Source organism: Anabrus simplex, chromosome 12 (assembly GCF_040414725.1).
Source record: "Anabrus simplex isolate iqAnaSimp1 chromosome 12, ASM4041472v1, whole genome shotgun sequence".
NCBI classification, from domain to species: Eukaryota; Metazoa; Arthropoda; class Insecta; order Orthoptera; family Tettigoniidae; genus Anabrus; species Anabrus simplex.
The window spans coordinates 73,658,448-73,683,531 of NC_090276.1; the positions used below are offsets into that span (position 1 = coordinate 73,658,448).

At 40.6% G+C, this 25,084-nt stretch overlaps 1 protein-coding gene across 1 annotated transcript in view; it reads right to left on the reverse strand.

The window, feature by feature from the left end:
* Window positions 1-25,084, reverse strand: part of Invadolysin (leishmanolysin-like peptidase, invadolysin) — a 550,229-nt gene that overhangs the window by 112,156 nt on the left and 412,989 nt on the right. The window contains exon 3 of the mRNA XM_068229813.1: window positions 3,082-3,112. Coding sequence (XP_068085914.1) covers window positions 3,082-3,112 — 31 coding nt within the window. The remainder of the gene's footprint in view (window positions 1-3,081; window positions 3,113-25,084) is intronic.

Consider the following 25,084-nt stretch of genomic DNA (forward strand, 5'->3'; position numbering starts at 1 on the left):
CCAACACTCTGAGTCTCTCACTGACTTCACCACGGAGCCCAACTGTGACTAACTGTCCGCGGCTAGTCTCCTTTTTATAGCTCGGGTGATTTGAGCCAGAACAGGTAAGCCGGCCGACAAGAACAATATTCGGAAAGGCCGGCCCCACCTCAGAAGCCGGCTGGGAGATCCCAGGTCGTGCGTGTCACAAGCCGCTACCAAAGGGCTGGCATTTAACAGTATTACTTAGTGACCGGAGATGCAACCTCACTGAAAATAACATTGAAATGTTATCTGTTTGGACAGCTTTGTGGACATGTGATTTTAATAACCTTGTTTTAAGCAGATTTTTAAATCTTGATAACATGAGTGAGTTTTGTATTAATGTTTACATTTAAAACTTGCGCCTTGTTTGCACCTTTCCCGACTACATTAAAGCATCTTTTTAACCAGCATTTTGCACCTAAAATGCCTAGCTCAAGTAATTTGTCCCCACTCATAACAGCCAATGCATCACTTTTATCAAAGTCCAAGTAACGACATTTCAGGTTATTTTTATTACAAAAAATTATGACATACAAGATACTATTTAATACATTATAGCCATTTTTTCATCCAACATCATGATTATGCGTTCATACTTTAATAAACGTCAAAACAAGTATAACAACGCACCATGCCACACTTCTTCTTTAGCTCTTAATGAATCCCATAGGACGCTATACGTCTGGAATGTGGATTAGGTTATGTTTATCCCTACTCAATTCGTTGAAGCAGCGTTTTCGGTACACACAAGACGTTTCAGTAAGTTTTATTTACCAATAAAAATAATGCCTCACAAGATGCTCTTCAATTCATTTGCGCATTTCATTTAATCAGAAATCATTTATATATAAAAGAGTTTTGTCTGTACATTGCTCAGTATTCAAAAATAATGGTACTTCTGTATCGGTCGCGTCCATAGTAACAAGGAAATGCACTTTTTAATTTTCTGTCATGCCTCTCTCTCTCTCTCTCTCTGTCTGTCTATATGTATGTAGGTATGTACGCGCAATGCGAGAAAATGGCTAAAGATAATTTAATGAAAATCCGTATGTAAAATCGGGTAATGAGCCACTACAATCTGGGTTTAATTTTATTCACGCTAAGTGAAATATTATTTAGAGGAGGGCTTAACGTGTAATTGTCCAATATTTAAGTTATTAATGGTCCTATCGAAAAATACTACATAACTAAAGTTATATAGAATTACATTTCCAATCATTTATGTCTTATACATTTTTATGGCACCGGCTGTGATAACAGAGATATTCATGTATTTCGATTTTTGTTCCTACTGTAAGTCCGTATCAGCGCCAAACCACGAGAAAATGGGTGAACAGAATTTAATGAAATTCGGTATATAGAGTCTGAGAATATGGTACTACAGTCAAGGCTATAAATAATTTTTATTCACGCTGGATAAAATGGCAGTTTAGGGGAAAGTGCCTAACATTTCATTTTTTTAAATACCTTATTTATGTCTTATACAGTTTTAGCATATTGACTGTGATAATAGAATTCATGAATTTAGACTAATTTTTTTGCTATGGGCTTTACGTCGCACCGACACAGATAGGTCTTATGGCGACGATGGGATAGGAAAAGCCTAGGAGTTGGAAGGAAGCGGCCGTGGCCTTAATTAAGGTACAGCCCCAGCATTTGCCTGGTGTGAAAATGGGAAACCACGGAAAACCATTTTCAGGGCTGCCGATAGTGGGATTCGAACCTACTATCTCCCGGATGCAAGCTCAGAGCCGCGCGCCTCTACGCGCACGGCCAACTCGCCCGGTAATTTGGACTTTTGTTGTTTAGTCCATATTAACGCCCAGCATTGGTAACATGGAAATTTTGTTTAAAAGTGTTAAGATCTGACGATGCTTTTGTCATTTCTTAAGGTATACAATCTTGTGGTCATCGGTCCGTATCGACAAGGAGAAAGGAGAAAAAACCTTAAAGGAAGAATAGCTTGAAGAATACGACGAGAGTGAGTCCTGCCCTTACATTAGATATTCTAATATCCCAGAGTCAGAAGAAAACTAAATATTGAATATTTTAGTTTGAAAACTCGTAATCAACAATAACATTCCGCTGACCATTGTTGTGATGTGATTTGTCCCTTCTACTGCAACTCATCTCCGACAGATGGGATTACTGCTGCGTCCCGAGTAAAATAGCACATATACAGGGTTATTCACCTATGGTGTTACACGCAAATATAGTCTAAACCATTAAAGATGTATGTATTCTGTTTTCATATGCTTAAATGATACCCAGGGGCTTGTAAAATAATGTGCTGCGTATTCTCATGGCGTGATTAATAACCGAGATATTGATACTAACTCCATATTTTTAAATGGAGCGGCACAAATTCATACAGCTGGCCTAAAAGTTCAACTACGTACAAGTTCAAGTATGTGAGTATTTTGAAAATCGGACAGTTACTTATTGAGATCTTAGTAAGAACAGCATGCAGGGTTTTGCAAGTAGTTTCCTGGGTGTGATCGTACACATGTGATGGGTTTGCGAAGTATGTATGACAGACGAACTCATGACAGGACAGCGAGGGTTGATGTTTTTAAAAGGAATTTAAAAAAAAAACTTTGATTTCAAAGGAACATAACGAAAGCTATAATTGTCACTGGTTTCAGTACATTCTACTGTATGAAGTGAGAAATAAACATAAAACGGGGTACAGTACATATCTGTGGCTGGAATCAATGCCAGGAAACAGCTTGCTTGGCCGACCTCACCCTGTCTGATGCGGCACGCAAAAGCCAAATGCGGTTTTAATTGATATCTCAAAACGCCACTGCAGACTGCTCATATATCATACTCAATTAACGTTATAACACACTGTTTGTTTAAAATGTAATATTCTTCTTCTTCGACATCCATATTTCCCTTTAATTCCCCTTTATTAACAGTTCAATTGTTTGTTTTCTTTTGTAATGTTATCCCGCAAGGGGTACACATTTATCAACGGAAAGAGGATGTTACACTAAGTTTCCGCTCACACTCAGGATTATCCTGTTAATTAATATTGAAATGTGCTATACTTACATTAATTAGTTCGAACTTCTCCTTGTCCAACCTGAAACAGAGAGAAACAGAGATTAAAATATTGGCGTTCATTTCACTGTCATGTGGACAAGAAGCTTAATTAGCGGAAGTATCATTAGATTGTCAGGGGTCACTAGGAAACACCTCTGTTTGTATCAAATGCACTGTTGGATATAGTATTTTACTTTTGTCCGTGAGGTATCTGTAGGTAGAGAAACAAAGAAACGGGACGAGGAGACGTTGGATTAGCGGGAATGTCTATTGAAAGATGAAAGAAACCCACAATATGTTGAATTACTTGCAGATGTATGGCTAGCGGTCATCTGAAAGTTCGCGTTCCAAAATAAGTCACAAGTGTAACCATAGGAACCGTGCTTATGGATGGCCATGACCGGGAGACATACTGATGATCATTTGATTTTCGCAAAGGGAATTTTTTTACTGTTGATACAGTTCATATTTTCATTCACTGTGAAATACAGTCATTGGCAACGGAAATGATATTTATATCACCTTCTCTCAACTACAGTCATACAAAGGTGGACATGACGTAGCATACTCAGTTTACGATAAAACAAATTTGTTAAACGACTAATTTTAAAAAGTCGATGTAACTATCAGCACTGTCACGTGGGTGGAATGAAGGAGTTCTCTCTATGCTTTGTCTTTCTTTCTCAACTGTTTGAAGTGCCATCTACCAAGAAATGAGTGTGTAGGTGTACATAAAAGTGAATGTAAGCATTTTGACATTTACAGACTTCCAAGATGGCGTCAGGAAACATCACTAATTGGTCATTAGTGTGAAGCATGCATATTGTCACACGCAAGACAGACGAAATAATAACCTAAACAAGGCACAACTAAAAAAAAAGAGAACTCTTTGTCTATCTCAAGTACACTCCCTCGCGTCTTGTTTATATGTTGACGAGAAACCTATAATGTGTAGAGGAGTTACGTTTGAAGTTTCTGGTCCCTGCCATCTCATTGTGTTAAGGACTTCCTACGAGAACTGCAGCAAACGAGAGACGACATATGAGAGGATATCTACTTGAGCGACGCCATGATTAACCAAGACTGTACAAAAGGAGATTATGAGACGCTTAATGACTAGGTTTGTGCTCCACCACTTTCATTACAAAATGTGTAAATCAAAGTGTTTTCATGAACCTTGCATTGACGTGGCGATCTCTACGAGAGATACCATATACTAAGGTACAGCAAATCGAGGACAGAGTTATGATGGTCCATACAGTATCAGTATTTTGTATCCCTGGACATATAACATCCATCTATATTGGCATAAGTTTAGTTTATATTATTTCTATCGTTAACATCCCTTTTATTTTTAACTATTTGAAAGCTTACAGGAATAACTAAGGTATCAGAGGATAGGAATTGTTATAGACTGCTCATATATCATACTCAATTAACGTTAAAACACACTGTTTGTTTAATATGTAAGTTGGTTGTTGTTGTTGTTGATGATGATGATGACGATGATGCTTGTTGTTTTAAGGGGCCTAACATCGAAGGTCATCGGACCCTAATGGAACGAGATGGACGACATGATATATGACAGTTAAAATTTTAAAACGTATCCACCGACTAGAGTTTAAAAAATGGCGATGAAAAATGAGTATGAGATTTTAAAAAATCAGTGGATCTAATTCACAGTGCCCAATTTTGTAATAAAATACAGAAATACAGAGAAAATACAGGAAACAAAGGAATAAGGCATTGCCTGCTAGTACAGATAGATACACATAATTTACGTTAGACGTTAAAATAACACATTAAAATACGCAGCACAAACTAAAATGAAGTCAATGGGATAAAAGCGCAATTGACACACAAAACACAAGGACAAAGGACATCATCACACACGATAAAACAGACCACTATCCCTCATAAAGCGGATGACGAGGTCTGCTGACTGCTCGTCATCATGCAGGATAAGGGAGATGGTACTCGGGAGGTTAAGACTACGGCGCAGATCGACCACTACGTAAGGATGTGTACCACGGTAAGATGGTCGCCGCAGGTACACACCGGAGGGGGTTCTCCTTTCAAAAGATGCGAGTGAGTCAAGATACCGTGGCCGATCCGAAGACGACATAATACCACGGCTTCCCTCCTTGCTGGAACCTTGAAAGGCAACGGGGGCAGTGTAACTGCCTCCTTGGCAGCCTGATCTGCTAACTCGTTTTGTAAGTTGCTTAATATGTAAAATCACGGCGAGAAAAAGAAGTGGTGAGAGACTTCGTTCTAACAACTTTGTTATCAATAATCGAAAATGACAAACAAGAAATTCAAGATGATTGCAAAGAGTTGTAAACACGTCGACGTTTATAAACTCTCGGTGCTATTTTGTGTACGCTGACTATTTTATTTCAACAACGGAACAACCGACTAACTAGTTTTCGGCAGGGACGGGATTGGAAGCTCTTTGCAAGAACTCTGGCTGCCTGCGAACAACGCCACGGATAGTGTGACGTTACGAAGGTGTGGTGTGGGTGTAGCGCAGAGCAGAGTCGCCAAACTCTGCATTCGACAGTTCTGAGAATGCTTTTCTGTGGTTTCCCATTTTCACTTCCAGGTAAATGGCGGTACAGACCACATCCCATCTCCTCCACTAACATTCATTTCATCGTCATTACCTCCTCAACGGAGGTGGCGTCAGGAAGGGCATCCAGTCGTAAAAACGTTGCTCTTCAGTCAACGATAGGAAGCAGAAAGGTGATAACCCGCAACCCCAGATAAAAGAATGGGATCAAAAACACACATTTATTAACACGAGTAGGAATTCAAATAAAAAACTCAAAGTGAACAAAAATTAAGAGGGGATACAGAAAAGAGATTACTTACGTATCACAGACGTAAGGGCTTTAAAACGCGCAGTTGTGTTTCCCATAGTAAGTTCCGTTTCGTAGATATTGACAAAACTGTAAGGAAACGTTGTGAATTGCAATGACAACAGAATTAGAACATAACCTCTTTCTTGTGAAGTAATTACTGTATTTGGAACGAAGCATCTCTTTCACCAAAGCCAGAAGTTGGATACGTACAATGGAAGCAAACATTTTCTGTCTTAAATCACACAAACGAGCATTCGGCAATACCAAACACGAGTTCAAATCGTATCTTATTTTAAAAGGCGCGGTTCACAAAAATCACCTCTACGGATCCGCATCCCCAGACAATAAACAAAAGAACACCGGGAAAATGGCCCGGCAAGAAACAAGAAATACAATTATGGAAGATGAGAGGTTGCCATAGTTACGAGATCGTTAAATGTATCCAACAATGAAAAAGGTAGAATGGAGAGAAAATCTGTACAATAAACAACCAAACCGGCGTGTAAGCCGAGAACACAAGCAAATACAAAGAAAAATAAGGGTGGTGTTAAATAGACACCTGTGAGATACGGAAGAATAACATATATGCAAACAAATAGATCCACGCCAACTCACTCACGCACGGTGTAGAGACCAAATGTGTGCAGGACAAAATGAATATTACTATCAACACACGTAACGAGAAAACTCGTACTGCGTGATAAATAAGATCACTGGCCCACGAGCTTGATTAAAACTTACCAGGTCGTAACCCAAGGATCGCCGTATAATGGATAGGCTCATCCAGTTATCATGACCTTTATTCGGTATCCACGCTAGATGACGTATTCGTATCGCCTCTCCTAGGGCGAACATGAATTACACAACATTAGCGTTAACGCAACATCAACACCAACAGAACCTCAGCCAGCCATAACCACGAAGAAAACATAGCATAGGGTCTCAATTCAGAACATCATTCACACAGAGCTATTTTTCATTCCCACATATTGAATAATGTGTACGAAAAACAAACGCAAAGAGAAACCAATAAAACCTACAGCAAATGATTTTTTTTAAAAAAACCTGTAGAACAGGGTTTCAGTACACGAGACCAGCATAACTACGGCAAACCAAGAAACAAAATAAATACCTTACATCCCGAAGAATAGAACCAGCAGACAGTCGCGTACGGCGGACGATAAATCCATCCGATAAACCACACAAAATCTAGTGCAATCATTTTGTAGCTTAACGTTTCCACCTTCCTCGCATCAGACACTGTTGTCTTTTACAGAGAGCGAAAGGCAAAGAGAGAAATGCTTCGTCAGATATTGATGGCATAAGACGCCATCTGTCAAAGAGAAGCTAAAGATACGTCATGTTTGGAAATATTACACATTTATACGTTTGAGACATTGCCGCGAGAGAGACGTCAGAATGGTGGTGTGGCAGAATACATGGCGTCTCATCTCAACTCATCCCCTACCCTATCACGAAAACGGGACAAAGAGAGAGGTGGTGGTGGTGATTATTGTTTTAAGAGGTAGTACAGCTAGGCAACCATCCTCTATATAACACTAATCAGAGTGAAAAAATGGAAGGGATCCGACACTTCGAAAAATGAAGGTATCGGCTAAAGAAAGACCAGGGCCACGGAGGATGTGGAAATGCTATTGGCTTTACGTCGCACCGACAGAGATGGGTCTTATGGCGATGATGGAATAGGAAAGGCCTTGGAGTTGAAAGGAAGCGGCCGTGGCCTTAATTAAGGCACAGCCCTAGCATTTGCCTGGTGTGAAAATGGGAAACCACGCGTGGAAATGAAAGACTCCCTAGGCCTCGAGTGCTCTACTACCGCCAGGGTCGGAAAAGACAAGAGTTGACCAAAGGAGGTCGGATAGGATGGATGAAAGTGAGGAGCCTCGCACAAGTAAGTGGAAGCAATGCCAGGGGGTCAGCTAAGGGCCCCGTGTTCACCGACCCACGCTCCAAAGTTCAGAGCCCCTGCGATCCCGTTTGGTCGCCTCTTCCGACAGGCGGTGGACACCGTGGGTGTTATTCTACCGCCCTCACCCACAGGGGGTACGGAAGTAAAAGGTGGACACACACACAAATTCGTAATATTCGCCTCGTTCTTACACATATATGGCATACGGTATATCCGGCAACTGAGACGTTTCCGGACCAACGTTTCTTATTTCAAACTGAAACATCTGTCCTAATCCATCATCCCTGAAAGTGTCTAAATCTCGAAAACTCCTGTTATATTGAACTGAGTACTCATCTGGCCCCATGTTACAATAACAGGGATGTAAAAATGGACTTATTAACACATTAACGTACCGTACGTGCTACCGAAGCTTACCGTTTGGAGTCCGGCAAAAATCAGGGCACAGCATCTACAAACACACTCATGTGTCTTGAATGGTAGACAGGCTTTCCACCAGACTCATCAGGTTGACAAAGTGAATGCATAATAACTAACCCCATTAGCATTAGCATCAATATTCATCATAGACTTCCTAATAACAACAGACACACAACGCCTTGTATGGCGTGGAAAAAGCTCACAGAGTGTTGCGGTACCATTACCCTCCACATGTGGGGAAAAATATAGTCTGCACGACACGCAACATCCCAGGTAGGAAATATGAACAATAATATACGTAATTGCTCGCTGAGTTAAATCGGATTTAGATAAGGCTTTTATCCCTGGTGATTAGGAGACAGAGTAATTGAAAATGTCATTAATACCAAGCGATTTAGTATCACAATTAACCCGACCACATTCGTGCATGGCGCGCATCTAAAATTGCGAGGGCTCTTTGATACGTTATGGTAACTTTATCGGGCAAAGCAGTAAGAACAGACTCGTGGGTGGGCTCCTAGGCGAGTCTGGTATTTCATCAGGCTCCTGTGTGACACCTCTTGACCAACTCTTTCTCTTTTCCGACCGCCACGGTATAACCTTTGAGAGAGGCCAAGGGAGTCTGCCGTTTTCATGGCATCTGTTTGTTGCCAATCAATCAAATAAATCAATCAATCATCCATGACGTGCATTTGGGGCGGTCGCCCAGGTGCTAGATTCCCTATCAACTGTTTACGTCATATTTATAATTGTTTACTTAGCTTTTTCTTTGAAATTTATCGAACATTTCCCTTGATAATTTACTTCAACCCTCATTCCTCGTCCTATAAAAGAATATTTGACCCAATCTGTTCTCTTTAATTCCAACTTTATCTTCATCCTTCCTACTTTTAAAAGCTCCACTCACGCTTATTCTTCTACTTACGCCATTGCACGCCAACTCACCACTAACAGCTCGGAATATACCACATAGCCGAACATCTCGTCTCCTTACTCCCAAGTCTTCCCAGACTAAAGTTTGCAACATTTTCGTAAGACTACTACTTTGTCGGAAATCACGCAGAACAAATCTTGCTACTTTCCTTTAATTACTTCTAGTTCTCGTATCAAGTAATCCTGGTGAGGGTTCCATACACTGCAGCCATACTCTAACTGCGGTCTTCCCAGAGACAGGACTAATATGCCCTCTCCTTTGCATCCTTACTACAACCCCTAAATATCCTCTTCACCATGCGAAGATATTTCTCTTTTTTTTTGCTAGGGGCTTTACGTCGCGCCGACACACATAGGTCTTATGGCGACGATAGGATAGGAAAGGCCTAGGAGTTGGAAGGAAGCGGCCGTGGCCTTAATTAAGGTACAGCCCCAGCATTAGCCTGGTGTGAAATTGGGAAACCACGGAAAACCATTTTAAGGCTGCAGATAGTGGGATTCGAACCTACTATCTCCCGGATGCAAGCTCACAGCCGCGCGCCTCTACGCGCACGGCCAACTCGTCCGGTAAGATATTTCTTAACAACCTCGTTAATATGATTACGCCAAAGAAGAGAATTCCTTACATTAACAGCTAGGTACTATGAGGTATTATACCCCATCAACATAGTAATTAAAACTGAGATAACAGCTTGACTTTTCGTCCCATTTACATCCATACCATTGTCTGCTGTCCAACTCACTACATTGTTCAAGTCCTCCTGCAGTCGCTCACAATCTTACAACTCAATTGCTACTCTATACAGTAAAACATCATCCGCAAATACTTATGGGTAGAGATCTGTAATCACACATATCATTTATATACATAAGAAAACATTAAGGTCCAATAACAGAGCCTTGCGGGACCGCGTCTTAATCATTACAGGATCAGATGACGCTTCACCTACTCTAATTCTCTGAGTTCTGTTTTCTAGACATGTAGCCGCCCATTCAACCACTTTTTTTGTCTAGTCCTAGTCAATTCTAGGGTTTTGCCGATACCGACATTTTTCGGAGGATCGGACCTCTAGCGCCACCACCGTTAGGGTCTTCCAGAGACTATCCTCTCCTTGGACCATTCTGAGCCTGTTTTCTTTCCCTTCGGCCTTCGAATCCTCCCCATTTTTAAAACTTTCTTTCTAAAAATATCTTTCTCTGTTGCTTCTTCTTCCATTATGTTGTTTCTTTCCAAACCTTTGACTTCAATAATCCATGTTGTTGCTGACTTCTTGTTCCAAAGATAATTGAGGATCTCTTTGGTTAAGCTGTCATCATCGATTCTGTATAAATGTCAAAAAAATATCAATCGCGTCTTCCGCATTGTATCTGTTATGTTTTCAATGTTTCGATATATTTCACCATTACTTCTTGATTTCCAGAGTTCTGTAAGTCTTAGCGGACCGAGTACTTCTGATTTATTGAGCTTGTAATTCAGTACACTCGCGTATAGGTATTCCGCTTTGACTACTGAGATAAACACTTCTTGTTTTAGATATTCCTAGTTATACCGTATGCTCTTTCTATCTTGTGTATCCTTTCTTCTACAGCAGATTTTTCCAATCCCATTTCTTGAATTGTTTCTCCCAAATATCTGAATTTCTTTACTTCCCTTATTCGACCAATTTCTGTTACAGGAAATTCTGGATCAGTTTATTTCAACACCTCTGTTCTCTCTTCCCAGTGTCACTGGGGATAGCTTGCGGTCTTTCAGTTTTTCATTCCGAATTCTTACTATTTTCTACACGAAGCAGTTGAATAGTCTGTATTATTATTATTATTATTATTATTATTATTATTATTATTATTATTATTTAATAAAATTATGGGACAGTGGTTAAATGTACAATAATAGCCAGAGGCCTAACTTCGACACCATAAAATACTATATCTCTCTATGTCTATGGTTCTGAAACTATAAACCTATTCTGCATTTAAAAAGAAAAAAAACAAGTAATCTTATGAACACCTTTCCATTTCGTACAGGAGAACAGCTGCTGAAAATGTTTGGCGGGAATGTACACTGTATACAATTTCCGCTGCAGGCAAACAATGCAAACCCGTCACAAGAGTGTGTTGTGATGTTTGCATAGATGTCAGGCGCTCCAGAGCTTCAGGGCCGCATGTCAAGTGCGTCATGGTGGTTGAGCACTTCCCCAGCGCATACCAGCCGGAAGACCGGATTGTCAGTAAATATGAATACAAACCTCTGTTCCATCAGCCTAGGCAGTGGTACTTTCAGACGGAAAGAAAACAATTTGAATACAATAACTAGCAGGTGAACCCTGTAGCAGTACGGTAAGTGGCAGCAGAAAAGACACCTCAATATTGTGACCTTTCTTTCCAAAATTCAAGTTAATCAACTAAAAATGCAGTGATCAAGTAAGGCAATCACTGATGACTTTTTTTTTTGTTGAAAAATTACACTAAATCCTTATGAATTCTCAATTAAAGGAAACCGCTTCAAAGGGCCCCTGGATTTTAACTTTGTCTAGGTCGGGGACTTTGTGTTTGTGTTCTCTTAATTTACACGCAACTCTGCAAACCACCACAGAAACACGTCAGTATATCCTTCCACATAGGGTTGACGTCAGGAAGAGCACCCGGCGGGAAAAATAGACTAAATCCATACGAAGTGCCGACACTAGGCGATTGGAAGAGGCCAGGAATACGACACAATTCAATTGGTGTTATGCGTAGCTTGACCAAGTGCCAAAAATATATTTTGAGATATTTACACAAACTCAAAATCCTTCGTATTAATTCATCTTCCCTGTGAAATGTAAACTATCATACACCAACTGAGCCTCCGTGGCTCAGGCGGAAGCGCGCCGGCCTCTCACCGCTGGGATCAGTGGTTCAAATCCCGGTGAGATTTGTGCTGGACAAACCAGAGGCGGGACAGGTTTTTCTCCGAGTACTCCTGTTTTCCCTGTCATCTTTCATTCCAGAAACACTCTCCAATATCATTTCATTTGTTTATCATTAATCACTGCCCCAAAGGAGTGCGACAGGCTTTGACAGCCGGCACCGTTTCCATCCTCGTCACTAGAAGGGGGCTTCATTCATTCCATTCCTGACCCGGTCAAATGACTGGAAACAGGCTGTGGATTTTCATTTTCATTAAAACATTACTTTTCTTGTTAATGGACGAAAATATAGCGTCTCCTTGCTCGTGTGATGCTTAATTGCGGTTCGTTTAGATTGCTTGTTTTGCAGCACTTGACTAACCAACAAAATTTTCATTTCATTTAGTGATTCGATTTAACTTTTTTAAAATTAAGTGCTGTGTAGAATATGATAGTTTTAACACATTTTACTGTTCATTTAAATACAGGATTATATTATCTCAAATACCAGACTGTGTGTTTATATTGGCCATACCGGTCTGCAGACCTCTTTCACTAATGACGTCAATTTTACGACTAAATAGAATACAGGTTTTTTTAAACGTTAGAATTGCTCACATAAACTGTTTCAAATAACAAAAAATAATAACAGCATACAACATGAATTATAGAGTGCAGTAGAGTACACTGGTAGATCATAGCAAACTGGCGGAAAAGGAAATTCGCGAGGCGTGTTTGCACATATGCGCGCTAGTCGACGAAGAGTGGTGCTGTTAGCGCCGTAAAGACTCTGTAAAGCAAGTTTGTTTTACATACGCGCTGTACACTTCGTGGACGTCGTCGACGGACGCAGAGTGGGTCTCAGCCCACAAGTGGCTCGCGGTCCGACAGAACTTCACTCCGAGCAGAGGAGGTTCTGCTGTGGCTCTACGCCTCTGTATTCGTGAAACGGAGAGGGGCTGGTCCCGCCGGCAGTCCTGACAAGTTTTCCATTCTTCTGCACTAAGACGAATGCCGGGACAGGCCACGGCCTCCAATCCTCTCACGTTCCCCGCAAATCTCCTGGCCTGAGAGACGGCGTCACCGTTCAGGGGAGGAATGAAAACATTTAGTAGTAGCAGTCGCGAGTGTTAGTCATCGTCCGATGTTGACGTTGTGACTCTAACAATGCCTTCAAGGGACGAAGAAGACAGTGTCAGCAGTTTACTGGATTTGAACGAGGCAGTTACGAGAAGGTGGATGTTCTTTCCGCGATATATCGTAACAGACTTGGTAGGGATTATTTAGGTAAGATGAAAGCATCGTTTCCTTAAGTGTAATGTAATTGAGAATCTTAGGAATGTTTCTAGTTCAAAATCTATATTTCCACAGTCAAAGCCATCTATATCACTGTCTATTCCAGGATCACTAAATAAACCCTTATACTGTATATGCAAAGTAACTTATTTTGTTTCCTCACCATAACCGAATGCACTGAACAGAACGAGACATAAGGGACAATAAAACTGTTACAATTTTAAATCTGTTTAGATACGCGCCCCTTCACTAGTTGTAACTGAGAGCCGTGCTGTACTCTGCCTGAACTGTGTCCCCTCTGACTTCACACTCAGGCTATGAAGCTATGTCCTACATTGTACTAACTACAGAGTCTTAAGGTTCCTAATTACATACAATTTTCTTCTTTCTTCCTTATGCCCGTTTACAGAGCGCGTTAGCTTGATGATGATTTTCCTTTCTCCTTCTCCTCCCAACATTTCTTCATGAACTCTCTATGCTGTTTCTTGCGTTCTTCCGTCCATTGTTTCCCTGTGGTGGTTCTAGCCTTTTTCGTGAACGTGTGCTTTGCAACCAGATTCCCAAAAGCCTTGCTATCCGTGATGATATCTTCTGTGATGTTCATTTCTTTTAAGTCCTGCTTTATTTCCTCTAACCAGCTTATTTTGACCTTCTTTGATTTAATTATACCTAGCAGTTTTTTTTTTGCACATCTAGTGTCGTCCATTCTACAGATGTGGCCATAGAATTTCAATCGTCTCCTGCGTACGGTATCTGTGATCTTGTCGATTGCTTTGTACAAATCTACAGTTTTCCTTTTGATCCATATACCATTTACATGAACGGGGCCATATATTGTCCTAAGAATTTTTCGCTCTTGTTTTTCAATTTCATCAATTTTAGAGTGGCCTCCTAGAGATGTGGTTTCTGAGGCATACAAAGCTTCCGGAAGAACAACAATCTTGTAATGCCGAAGTTTTGCATTTCGTGACATCACTCTTTTATTGTAGTGGTTCCATGTTATTCGGTATGCTTTCAGGGGTTTGGTGGATCTTTCTAAATTAGATTTCCTGTCCAATCCGGATGGTACAATGATTTCTCCTAGATATTTGAAGGAAGGGACCTGTGTGATTATTCCATAATTTGTCTGTAGTGGAGATCTTTGGATATTATGGTGTCCATTAACCATGATATGAGTCTTCTCATACGATATTTGGAGGCCTGTCTTTGATGCTATGTCATGTAACTTCTCTATGGCACACCTGGTTTCTTCACTAGTCTTGATAAAGGGTAGCTAGATCATCAGTAAAAGCTAGGCACTTCACGTTAATTCTTTGTCCCCCAGTACCAATGTTTATACCTTCGATTTCTTTTCCCCATTCCCTGATGACTTAGTGCTAGACAAAGTTAAAAAGGATTGGGGAGAGGCCATCTCCTTGTCGAAGTCCTGTATGCACTTCAAATTAAACTTAAATAATAGCTATAAACGAAAGCTGAATTTCTGGTAGTTACTATTAAGAAATATTACATTATATACTAATTTATTCTATGTACCATTTACAACATCCCTTTTTAGATACAGTTCTACTATGTATGTTTCTAATTACAGCGGGAAGGGAACTCCACGACCGTATGGTTGCAGGTATGAATGAGTTGCCGTAACTTGCCATACCATAAATTGGGAAGCTCAGCTGGGAAGAGGTTTCTGACTGTTTGGGGATGACAAGTATTTAGGATGCCTTCTGAGATAACTTGGTGTGTCTGTACGGAGGATGTTGTGATCAAACGAGACCGAGTGAAGGCGTCTTCTCTGTGCCAACTATAACCACGGCACCTGTCCAAGACAGAGTGATATATGACAATACCTCGGCATATTTAACACAAAACCAACGCATGTACAGTGAGTTTCTCTCATGCGCGTCCATCTTATCTGCCTCCCGTTGACTCATCACTCCCCGTTACACAGCGCAGCGACAGCACGGGAATGCCGTGCTTAGAACGTGTATTAAGTGTTGATCTGTTCTCGAGTTGTGAACTGTTACTTCCAGGTATAATTATGTGAAAACAGATTCCTTGCAGAGAAGTCGTTAGGCGATTTGTAACAATTTCCAGATGTTCGCCCTCCACATAGAGAAACCGTGCGGAAACTGAGAGAAACTGGTTCCTTACTCGATAAGAAGCGAACGGTTAAAATTCGTGTACTTAACGAGGAAAAAGTAAATGAAATAATAGGAAGATTAGAACATACGCCTACACACGTGGACAAGAAGCCGGGGTTTCGAACTCAGCACGGCGGGCTGCGAAAATGTTAAAGTTGAAACCATACAAGAACACATCCGGAGAGAAATAGCCTCAACGCGAACTTATGCGTGTGAATCGGAGTTTCCTAAGACGACGCTAGAAATGTGCGGATGCAGGAGAACATTTCCAACATCTCCTGTCATAAAGTACGAGCTAATTTTCTTAATACTAGTCTTACTTTTAACTGTTATCTCATGTCGTGCGCGGATAAAGGGAGCGAAGTGCTGTCCTTGTAGCCGTGCCGCGGAGGCAGAAAAGCTGCATGCGCCTGCCGGCCAACCGATGAAAGAGACTCACTAAGCCCGCCGAAGTTCAGCGTTAGGCGTGGTGTATGCTCTGGCTTAGGCAGGGAGAGTCCGCGATGTAGCCTAGACCTTGCGAACGACACGCCAGAGAGAGGAATGTGAACTGTGACAATCAGCTCCACATCTCAGAGCTGAGGATGAAAGGCGAAGTAAATGTAGTTCGTTAGTTATCTGCTGAGCCATCACAAAACGAAATGGACAGTCGAGAATGACAGCTTCTCGCTCTCACCTGTCCAGCACTTTACTACGCGAGCTTCCTGGGATACGATACAGTCATTTATATCTGATTGCTTCTTGTTGACATCTCATTCCGTTTTCATGCTGTGCTCTTTTGAAGTTCATGCTGCAACGCTATTTAAATACACGAACCAGTTTTGCTTAACCCCTTTCCCAACATTTACACTCGTCCGTACAAAAGGTGATGTTTTCTCACGGAAATTTCAACACGACATATTACATCCATCTGAACTTTAAACAATAACATTCAGATAAAACGTTCTCTCTGAAGAAATAAAATAAAATATTATGAAAAAACTAAGGTGCATAATTTTAAAATAATATTTACTGAGATTATGTCAGGTTGGCAATAAAAACCTTGGAACAGGTAGATCAGGGCAAGGTGGCCGTGCGGTTAGAGTCGCGCAGCTGTGAGCTTGCATCCGGGAGATAGTGGGTTCGAATCCCACTGTCGGCAGCCCTGAAGATGGTTTTGCGTGGTTTCCCATTTTCACACCAGGCAAATGGTGGGGCTAGGCCTTCCCTATCCCACCGTCGCCATAAGACCTATCTCTGTCGGTGCTACGTAAAGCAAAAAAAAAATAGGAAAACCCAGGTAGATCATTTCAAGTATATGGAATGTATGTTCTTACACGATGGTAGTGTAGTAAGGTGCAGTAAAGCTAATGCAGAGAGCTCGCAGGTACTGGTGGTCCTTCCCAGTTGTATGCCCGACGAAATGTCTTCCGCTCCAAGACACTGTCGTTGAGGCAGTAGAGGTGGCATCCCTCGCTGAGTCTAGGGGAATAACCTACCCTGGAAGGTAAACTGATTTAATAATAATAAGTTAATAATAATAATCTATACATACGGTAAATAAAACACGTAACACAGTCGAACTCAAGTTGTCCGCGTGGAATGGAGAGCAGTGAACAAATAGTAGTACTAAACTGTTTTCATGCTGTATGCCTGGTCTCCTCTCTCATACCACGGCGATTTAAAGCGCTGATTTGAGGTGCGGAGATGATGTGGTGGCTCCCGTGGTCCACAAAAAGAAACTTCCGGGCATTCGCCTTAGGGTAGGAGAATGGAAAACCACGGACAACCGACGGTGGGGACCAGCGCTCTTGCCGCCCTAATATCGGTAATGCTACACTATAGGTCGAGTATCGCGCTCATTGGAGTGACTATTTCCGCTAGTGTCATGTTAACTCATTTCTCCTTTGACTTCAAGGTTTGAGCTTGCCAATTACATCTTCATCCCAATTTCGATAGTGCTCTGTTACTTGAAATTCGAATGATATTCCAAAGAAAAGTCGTGAGTGGAGATAGCTTCAACAAACAAGGGCGGTTTATCGAGTGGGGAAGTTCGCTGTTCGCGAAGTGCTTGATTCCGAGTCGGATGGGAGTGACAGTACGCAAAACGACGATGTCTCAAGATGTCCCACGCCAAACTCGACTATTAGGTAAGATTGCATCATATTTGCTAACTGACCAGAGTTCTTTAACATACATGTGAAAGTATTATTCAAATCCGTAGAATAAACTAAGTCGTGCAAAGCCTAAGAAAATTTAAGTACAGGGCTTAAGACTCCACCCACAGCACAGAAACGACCGAGCACTTAAACACGCAGAGGCGGCGAGATGTACAAAGTATGACGTGAAGATTCCATGCAACGAGTTGTTCGACAAGTGTTAAATGTATGTTTTCGTTTGTGTTATCAATCCACAGGACTCCATGCAACCATACCACCCTACATCTACCGTAATCTGCCCTACACGTACCGTTGTTACCACCTGCAATTCCTACAAAAAAACAACAGAACAACTCGGGGGTTTCTTAAATTATCCTATCATTCTCTCTTCTTGTCGTCAAATTTCGCCAAATCGTTCTCCTGTCACCAATTCGATTATCTTTCCATTCATGATTCGATTTACCCCAACTGACCTTCAGCATTGTTTTGTAACCTCACATTTCAAATGCCTCTATTCTTTTTTCAGCTAATTATCGCCGAAGTTTGATTTCCGTATAATGATTCGCTCCAGACGAATGTCTTCACAAACATCTTCGTAATTGTTATATCAGTGTTCGAAGTGAGCAGATTTCTATTTCTGTCTGGCGCAGACAGTTGAGGCGCTGGCCTTCTGACCCCCAACTTGGCAGGTTCGATCCTTGCTCAGTCCGGTGATATTTGAAGGTGCTCAAATACGTCAGCCTCTTGTCGGTAGATTTATTGGCACGTAAAGGAACTCCTGTGGGACAAAATTCCCGCACCTTGGCGTCTCCGAAAGCTATCAAAAAGTAGTTAGTGGGGCGTAGAAACAATAAATAAGGCCTTCCTTGCTTGTGCTAGTCTCCTTACTCCTGCTATCGTTAGTTGTTCGACTACCGAAGTAACAATATTCATCTACTTCCTTTAAGACTACATTTCCTAATCTAATATTTCCTGCAACACGTGACTTCGTTCGACTGCTCTCCATTAGGCCTACTTTTGTTTTAGATTTATTTAATTTCATCTTATACTCCTTGTCCAAGACTGTTTTCATAGTAATCACTCTAATCAGCAATTTCTCCTGACTTAGGTAAAATATTAATATCGTCGGCAAATCTCAGAGTTTTGATTCCTTCTCATTAGATTGTGATTCCCAAATTCCTCTTTGATTTCCTGTATTACTACATTATTTTCCTCCCCTGAAGGGGGAGGCGGGCCTCCTAGATGGTGTCGCCGTCTCTCACGCCGGGAGATTTATATCGGACCAGACGTACGGAGAAGGTGAGAGGGTTCGCGGTCATGGCCTATACTATGAACTGTTCAGGCATTCGCCTTAGTGTAGAACGGAAAACCACGGAGAACAATCCTCAGGACAGCTGACTGAGGGGACCAGCCGTGGCCACCCCTCCTCTGCTCGGAGTGCAGAGCTGTCGGACCACGGACCAGCCGTGGCCACTTGTGGGCCGAGACCCACTTCGCACCCGCGACCTTCCTTTACCACCTGTTCTATATCAACGCTGAAAAGAAGAGCTGAATGTACAGTAGCTCAAAAAAGAATGAACGCATGGTACTACATGTTCTTCATAATATGTAATATTTTATCAAACTTCATTTTAACTATCATCAAGATATAATTCACAAACCCTGTTGATATGCACAACAAACATATCTATGGGTTTATGTAGCTGCGAGGAACTGGGACAATACCTTGGGCTCACGCTTTCCGTGAGCCACTCTGCATCTATGTTCGACAGATCCTCGAGTTTATCGAACGGTTGGCTGATTGTTGATGCTTGTACTTGTAATGCTGCTGACTCGAATATATCACAGCTGAATTGATTAAACTTAGAACTGTACAAGGAACACGCAGGAAATGTGGAACTGCGCAGGAAGTTGGCACTAACCCCTGAGGGTGTAGACCTCTTGTCGTTCATGTGTGTTACGCTGAGTAGTTCTTATCAGGAAAAGCACAGAAACCCCATCAGAGTTTTCCAGTCGAGCGGAAATAACGGCACGATTACAAGTTTACAGTCGAGGGCATGCGATTTCGTGTTGAGTAACAAAATGCTTCTAACAAAGAAAAAGTCTTCTACCGCTCGTTTAAGTCACTTGCAGGTTACTCGTGTGACCCCTCGTTGAAATCACTAAATGGAGAATAAGAACTCTGTAAGAGAATATTATTATTTCGTGAACTTTCCGATCTTCACGTAAAGTAAGAGAATATTAGGTCAAATGACGTAATAAATATCTCCTTGTTATTTGTATATACGTATAATCAAACAGCCATGGAGCAATGCAATTTAGATTGAACGTTTCATATTCCAGAAGACTAGACATCAAGCTTCGTATGAAGCTAACTTACAATTTCATTTTATCTTAAATATAAGAATTCTGACTGCAGTGGAAACCGTTTATCGCTTTTAACGGCGTATTGGATATAAGTGCGTATTTTTATCACATTTTCCGAGAAATGTATCGACTATAACGTCCAACGAAGGTTTTTCTTTGTGATGCGTTTGAGGATTTTCAAATCAGTCTGTCTCTTAAATAGTGAAGACAAGAATCGCTGTGAAGATGTCGCAAAAGAAAGGACAAGTGTTCAATACTGAAGGAAAGTCACAAATAATATGGCGATTACAAAATAAGGAAAGAAACATCAGCGTCGCGAAGAAACTGTATGTATCACACTCAACGACAGAACATCTCATGTATTAGCCAAGACCGTGTGATCAATTTACATGGTTTTTTATATTTTGCTGGCATATTATTCCTGTACGTCGAGCCTCCGTGGCTCAGGCGGCAGCGCGTCGGACTCACACCGCTGGGCTCCGTGGTTTAAATCCCGGTCACTCCATGTGAGATTTGTGCTGAACAAAGCGGAGGAGGGACAGGTTTTTTCCGGATACTCCGGTTTTCCCTGTCATCTTTCATTCCAGCAACACTCTCCAGTATAATTTCATCTGTCAGTTATTAATCACTGCCCCAGAGAAGCGTGACAGGTTTCAGCAGCGGGCACAATTCTCATCCTCGCCGCTAGATAGGAGCTTCATTCATTACATTCCTGGCCCGGTGACAGGTTGTAGGTTTTCATTATTGCTGCAAGTACTGTGTAAAGCTCAGAAGAAAAACTCCTCCCAGTCCCACCCTACAAATAAAATACAGTATGTATTTCACTTATGTTTTTTGAAGTTTAGTCTTTATTCCGTTAATCAACCATGTATGTGTGCAGCTAAAGCTTACAGATACAGCAACAACAAAAACTAGACCGCTTTGTGCGATTATCGCCTATAAGGACGCTTAACTGGCGGAGTCGTTAGCAGTTTCCGACTGCATATATAGTGTAACCGTTAGGGCATATGTCGTCGCACCAAAACAAAGTATGAACCAGCCCTGAACACATCGGGCGACAATATGAAACTGGCCCTATTAGTTGGGCAACAAAATGAGGCTTACCCTGCGTATAATTAGGGCAATATTACTTAATTTGGTTTCACAAACAGATGTACAGATGGAACATTTGGATGAGAACCGCCAGAAGTCACTTACCAGGCTTGAAGTTTCATCCTCCCTACTTTCATTGCATCACCGGCTGAATTCGGAGAGCAATACGGGTAATGGAATGTTCGATAAAGAAATAAAATAGCCACTATCTAAAATAATGAAATAATGAGGAATATGCTAATATTGTTAAGTGAGAAGAATCTCCGTTCAAGTATATATTCTAAACATTTTATTCTACTGATGTGAACCACACAAATAATGTTCTATTTCAACATATAAGCAAAAGAAAACAATTAAACTGACACAATTATATACATTGTATGCCTTCTTTTCTTGAAATTGTCCTGGCATAATTAGTTCTTGGCGTACATCAATTCACTCGATTAACATACACTGATATACGAGTTTATTTATTTATTTAAAAAATGGATATTGATGGTATCCTTTATTTATTAAACTCTCGTCACAAATGGATATTAAATAGTATCCTTTGTTTTACTGGTCATAAATGGATATTAAATACTATCCTTTGTTTTACTGGTCATAATTTGGAAAGAAAAGAAAAAAATTATAACACAATATAAGCACATCTGTTATACACACGAGATTGCAAACATGTGATCTATTTGACCACGACAAATGTATATTTACATTGAACACTTACGATGAACATACACGCTGAACATATATGTGCGTATCCTGGGTTTACCTAACAAATTATATATTCAAAGAAAATCAGCCAAAGCTGGAATCGAACCCATCGCCATAGAACACTTTGGGAAATAATAAAACACACAGAAACATACATATAAAAATATCAAATATATTTACACAACACATCTTGAAGATATGGCTTAACCAAGCCATAATATCTGGTTAATTCTTTGCTCCAGCAATATTCGAACGAACAGGCTTCGGCTTCCAAGGTAAAAATTTTTAAACTCCAATCAGAGGCTAATTTAATGCCTAAGCATGAGAAGGGATCTATCCTTCACAAAATCAGAAAATTATCCGTGTTACTCGCAACGTATAATTAGAATGGGATTGAGACTACTTTGGTGAATGAAAAGAGCTTGGCCCGTTAACATCGCTTTGCTAGAAACTGCAAAGGTTCGCTCGGCCTACAGTCGACCGGCCATATACCTGTCAATCACGATAACAGGTGTGCTTATATTGCGTTATTTTGTTTTCTTTTCTTTTCAAATTATGACCAGTAAAACAAAGGATACTATTTAATATCCATTTGTGACGAGAGTTTAATAAATAAAGGATACCATTCAATATCCATTTTTTAAATAAATAAATAAACTCGTATATCAGTGTATGTTAATCGAGTGAATTGATGTACGCCAAGAACTAATTATGCCAGGACAATTTCAAGAAAAGAAGGCATACAATGTATATAATTGTGTCAGTTTAATTGTTTTCTTTTGCTTATATGTTGAAATAGAACATTATTTGTTGATATATGGAGGAAGGCGGTGACTTGAGTGTTAAGAGACACTTCCCGATCTTGATATTTTGACATTTTGTTACGGTTAATATTCATTTTTACTATAGTTTTTCTGGTCTTGGTGATATTTTGAAATATGTTTTATAGTTTACATTGTGGCTTGTATCGTTTTCTGCGTTTATAGTTGTTTTGTCATATACTTATAGGTTAGTACACGTATTGTTTATTTACGTTCATCGAATGGTTGCTATGTTATTCTATATCACGAATATTTTGAAGATTAACTAATACAATCTCCGTTTAGGACAATTGGCAGTCTTTAGGCCCTTATGAGTAAGAATTTTATCATCTCGTGACCATATTGTTTGTGGCTAAACAATCTAATCTGTTTACATACGATACCAACAATCTAGGTTAGGTGCTGCATTTGGACATTTGATTGGATATATATTGAATTTATATAACAAATCTTACAATATAATTAACTGGATGAAAATACTGCGGTAGAACCTTTATGTTATAGTATAGATTATTTTAATGATCTGCACCTGATTTTCCTCCGTTACATTACCAATGTACAACCTCCGTGATAACATTGTGGGGTACCCTCTATGACGGCTTCGTTGGTTGATTTCTGTACCACTGTCGTTGAACATATGACGATATAAAAGCAGTATTATTATTCTGACACTTCACATCAGCTATTTACCTTTGTGTTAGCAGTGGAGAGAACCATCTGACTCGGTAAGATCTATCATTCAAAAACAGCATTATTACAGATGAGCCAAACACTCCAAAGCATGGTCGATTCTCGGGAAGCATCAAGCACTTCAAGTGCTGTGCCTACATTTATTGAATGCAAGATATGTCACAGAAAGTTTACAAAGAGGGGCATTAACATACACATAGCAAGAGCTCACGAGCAACTATCTCAGGACTCATCATTGCTAGATAGTGAACAGTTGCACGTTAATTTAGGAATTCCTCAGGCATCTCAAACTCTTCATACAAATTTATCAGCTAGACACAGTGCGAATTCTTCAAACCAGGCATGTGATAACATAAATTGTCAGTGTCCACACTGCGGATGTCATTACTCCAGTTCCCGTGGGGTCAAAATACACATCAGCAGAGCTCATCCTGATATTCACCGTCAAATTTTAGTTTCTAGAAATCGACAGAGGGCTGATCCCTCTCAAAATGTCCAAACAATCGTTCAAGAAAGTGACCCTAATGCTAACACGGAAACTAAAGATGTCAACACACTACCGCATGAATTTAAGCAGAAAATGATGCAGTGGCGAAGTAGATTTTTAAACAATTTGACAGACGAGCAATTTGACAATGAGATTAACATTTGGTGTGAGTTCTTGGCCTCTGCGATTGATCTACTTCCTGGCCCCAAACATCCGTCACGGAAATACTACCAGTATAGGAAAAATAAACAAATCACAGACAACCAAAGGAAATATAAACAGACAACCAACCCTGAACGGGCAACAAAACGGGACCGAATAAAACGCCGCGAAAAATACAAATATCAGCTTACCCAGTACCACTTTTACAATCAGCGCAGAAAGGCTATTAGATCTGTTTTAAATTCCAATGCTGAAAACTGTAAAATTCCTTCGGATGAAATATTTCATTATTTCTCTGAAATTCTCGGGCAACCTAATGACATGATTCGACCCGAATACCCATCTCATACAAGTGATATTGATAGGGAACAAATTGACATTTTATTTAATGACACTATAAGCCCAGATGAAATCAGATTTGCTATTAATCATATAGCCGTAGACACATCACCCGGCCCAGACCACGTCCTCGTCAGAGTTATCAAAGAAAGTATTGCAATCGACATAATATCTCACATTGCCACACGTATGTTGAAAACTGGGGTTGTACCTTCTATCTTCAAAAAGGCCAGGACTGTTCTAATTCATAAAGGTGGAGATTCACTCAATATTAAGAACTGGAGACCTATCACAATCTGTTCAGTAATAAGGAGAATAATTGAGCGGGTCCTTGACAGGCGTCTTCGTGAACATGTTGTCTTAAACCCTAATCAACGAGGATTTACCAACTCCTCTGGAACGCATGTCAACACTGCGATACTCGACTCTCTTCTCCGTGAAGCCAAAAATAAACAAGCTAATCTGACTGCTATATTCTTAGATATCCAGAAAGCCTTTGACAACGTTGGTCATGCCCATTTAAATGAGACACTAAAGTCGTTACCAATTCCATCCAAACTTACGAATTTAATCATGAATCTGCAATCAGGAAATGTCACACAAATTCAGACGCAGGGAAGCAAAACAAGACCTCTCTTGATAAGCAGGGGAGTTATGCAAGGTTCTCCTCTGTCGCCAATCCTGTTCAATCTCGCCATCAATCATATTCTGGATGACCTTAGCGAAACGTCGATAT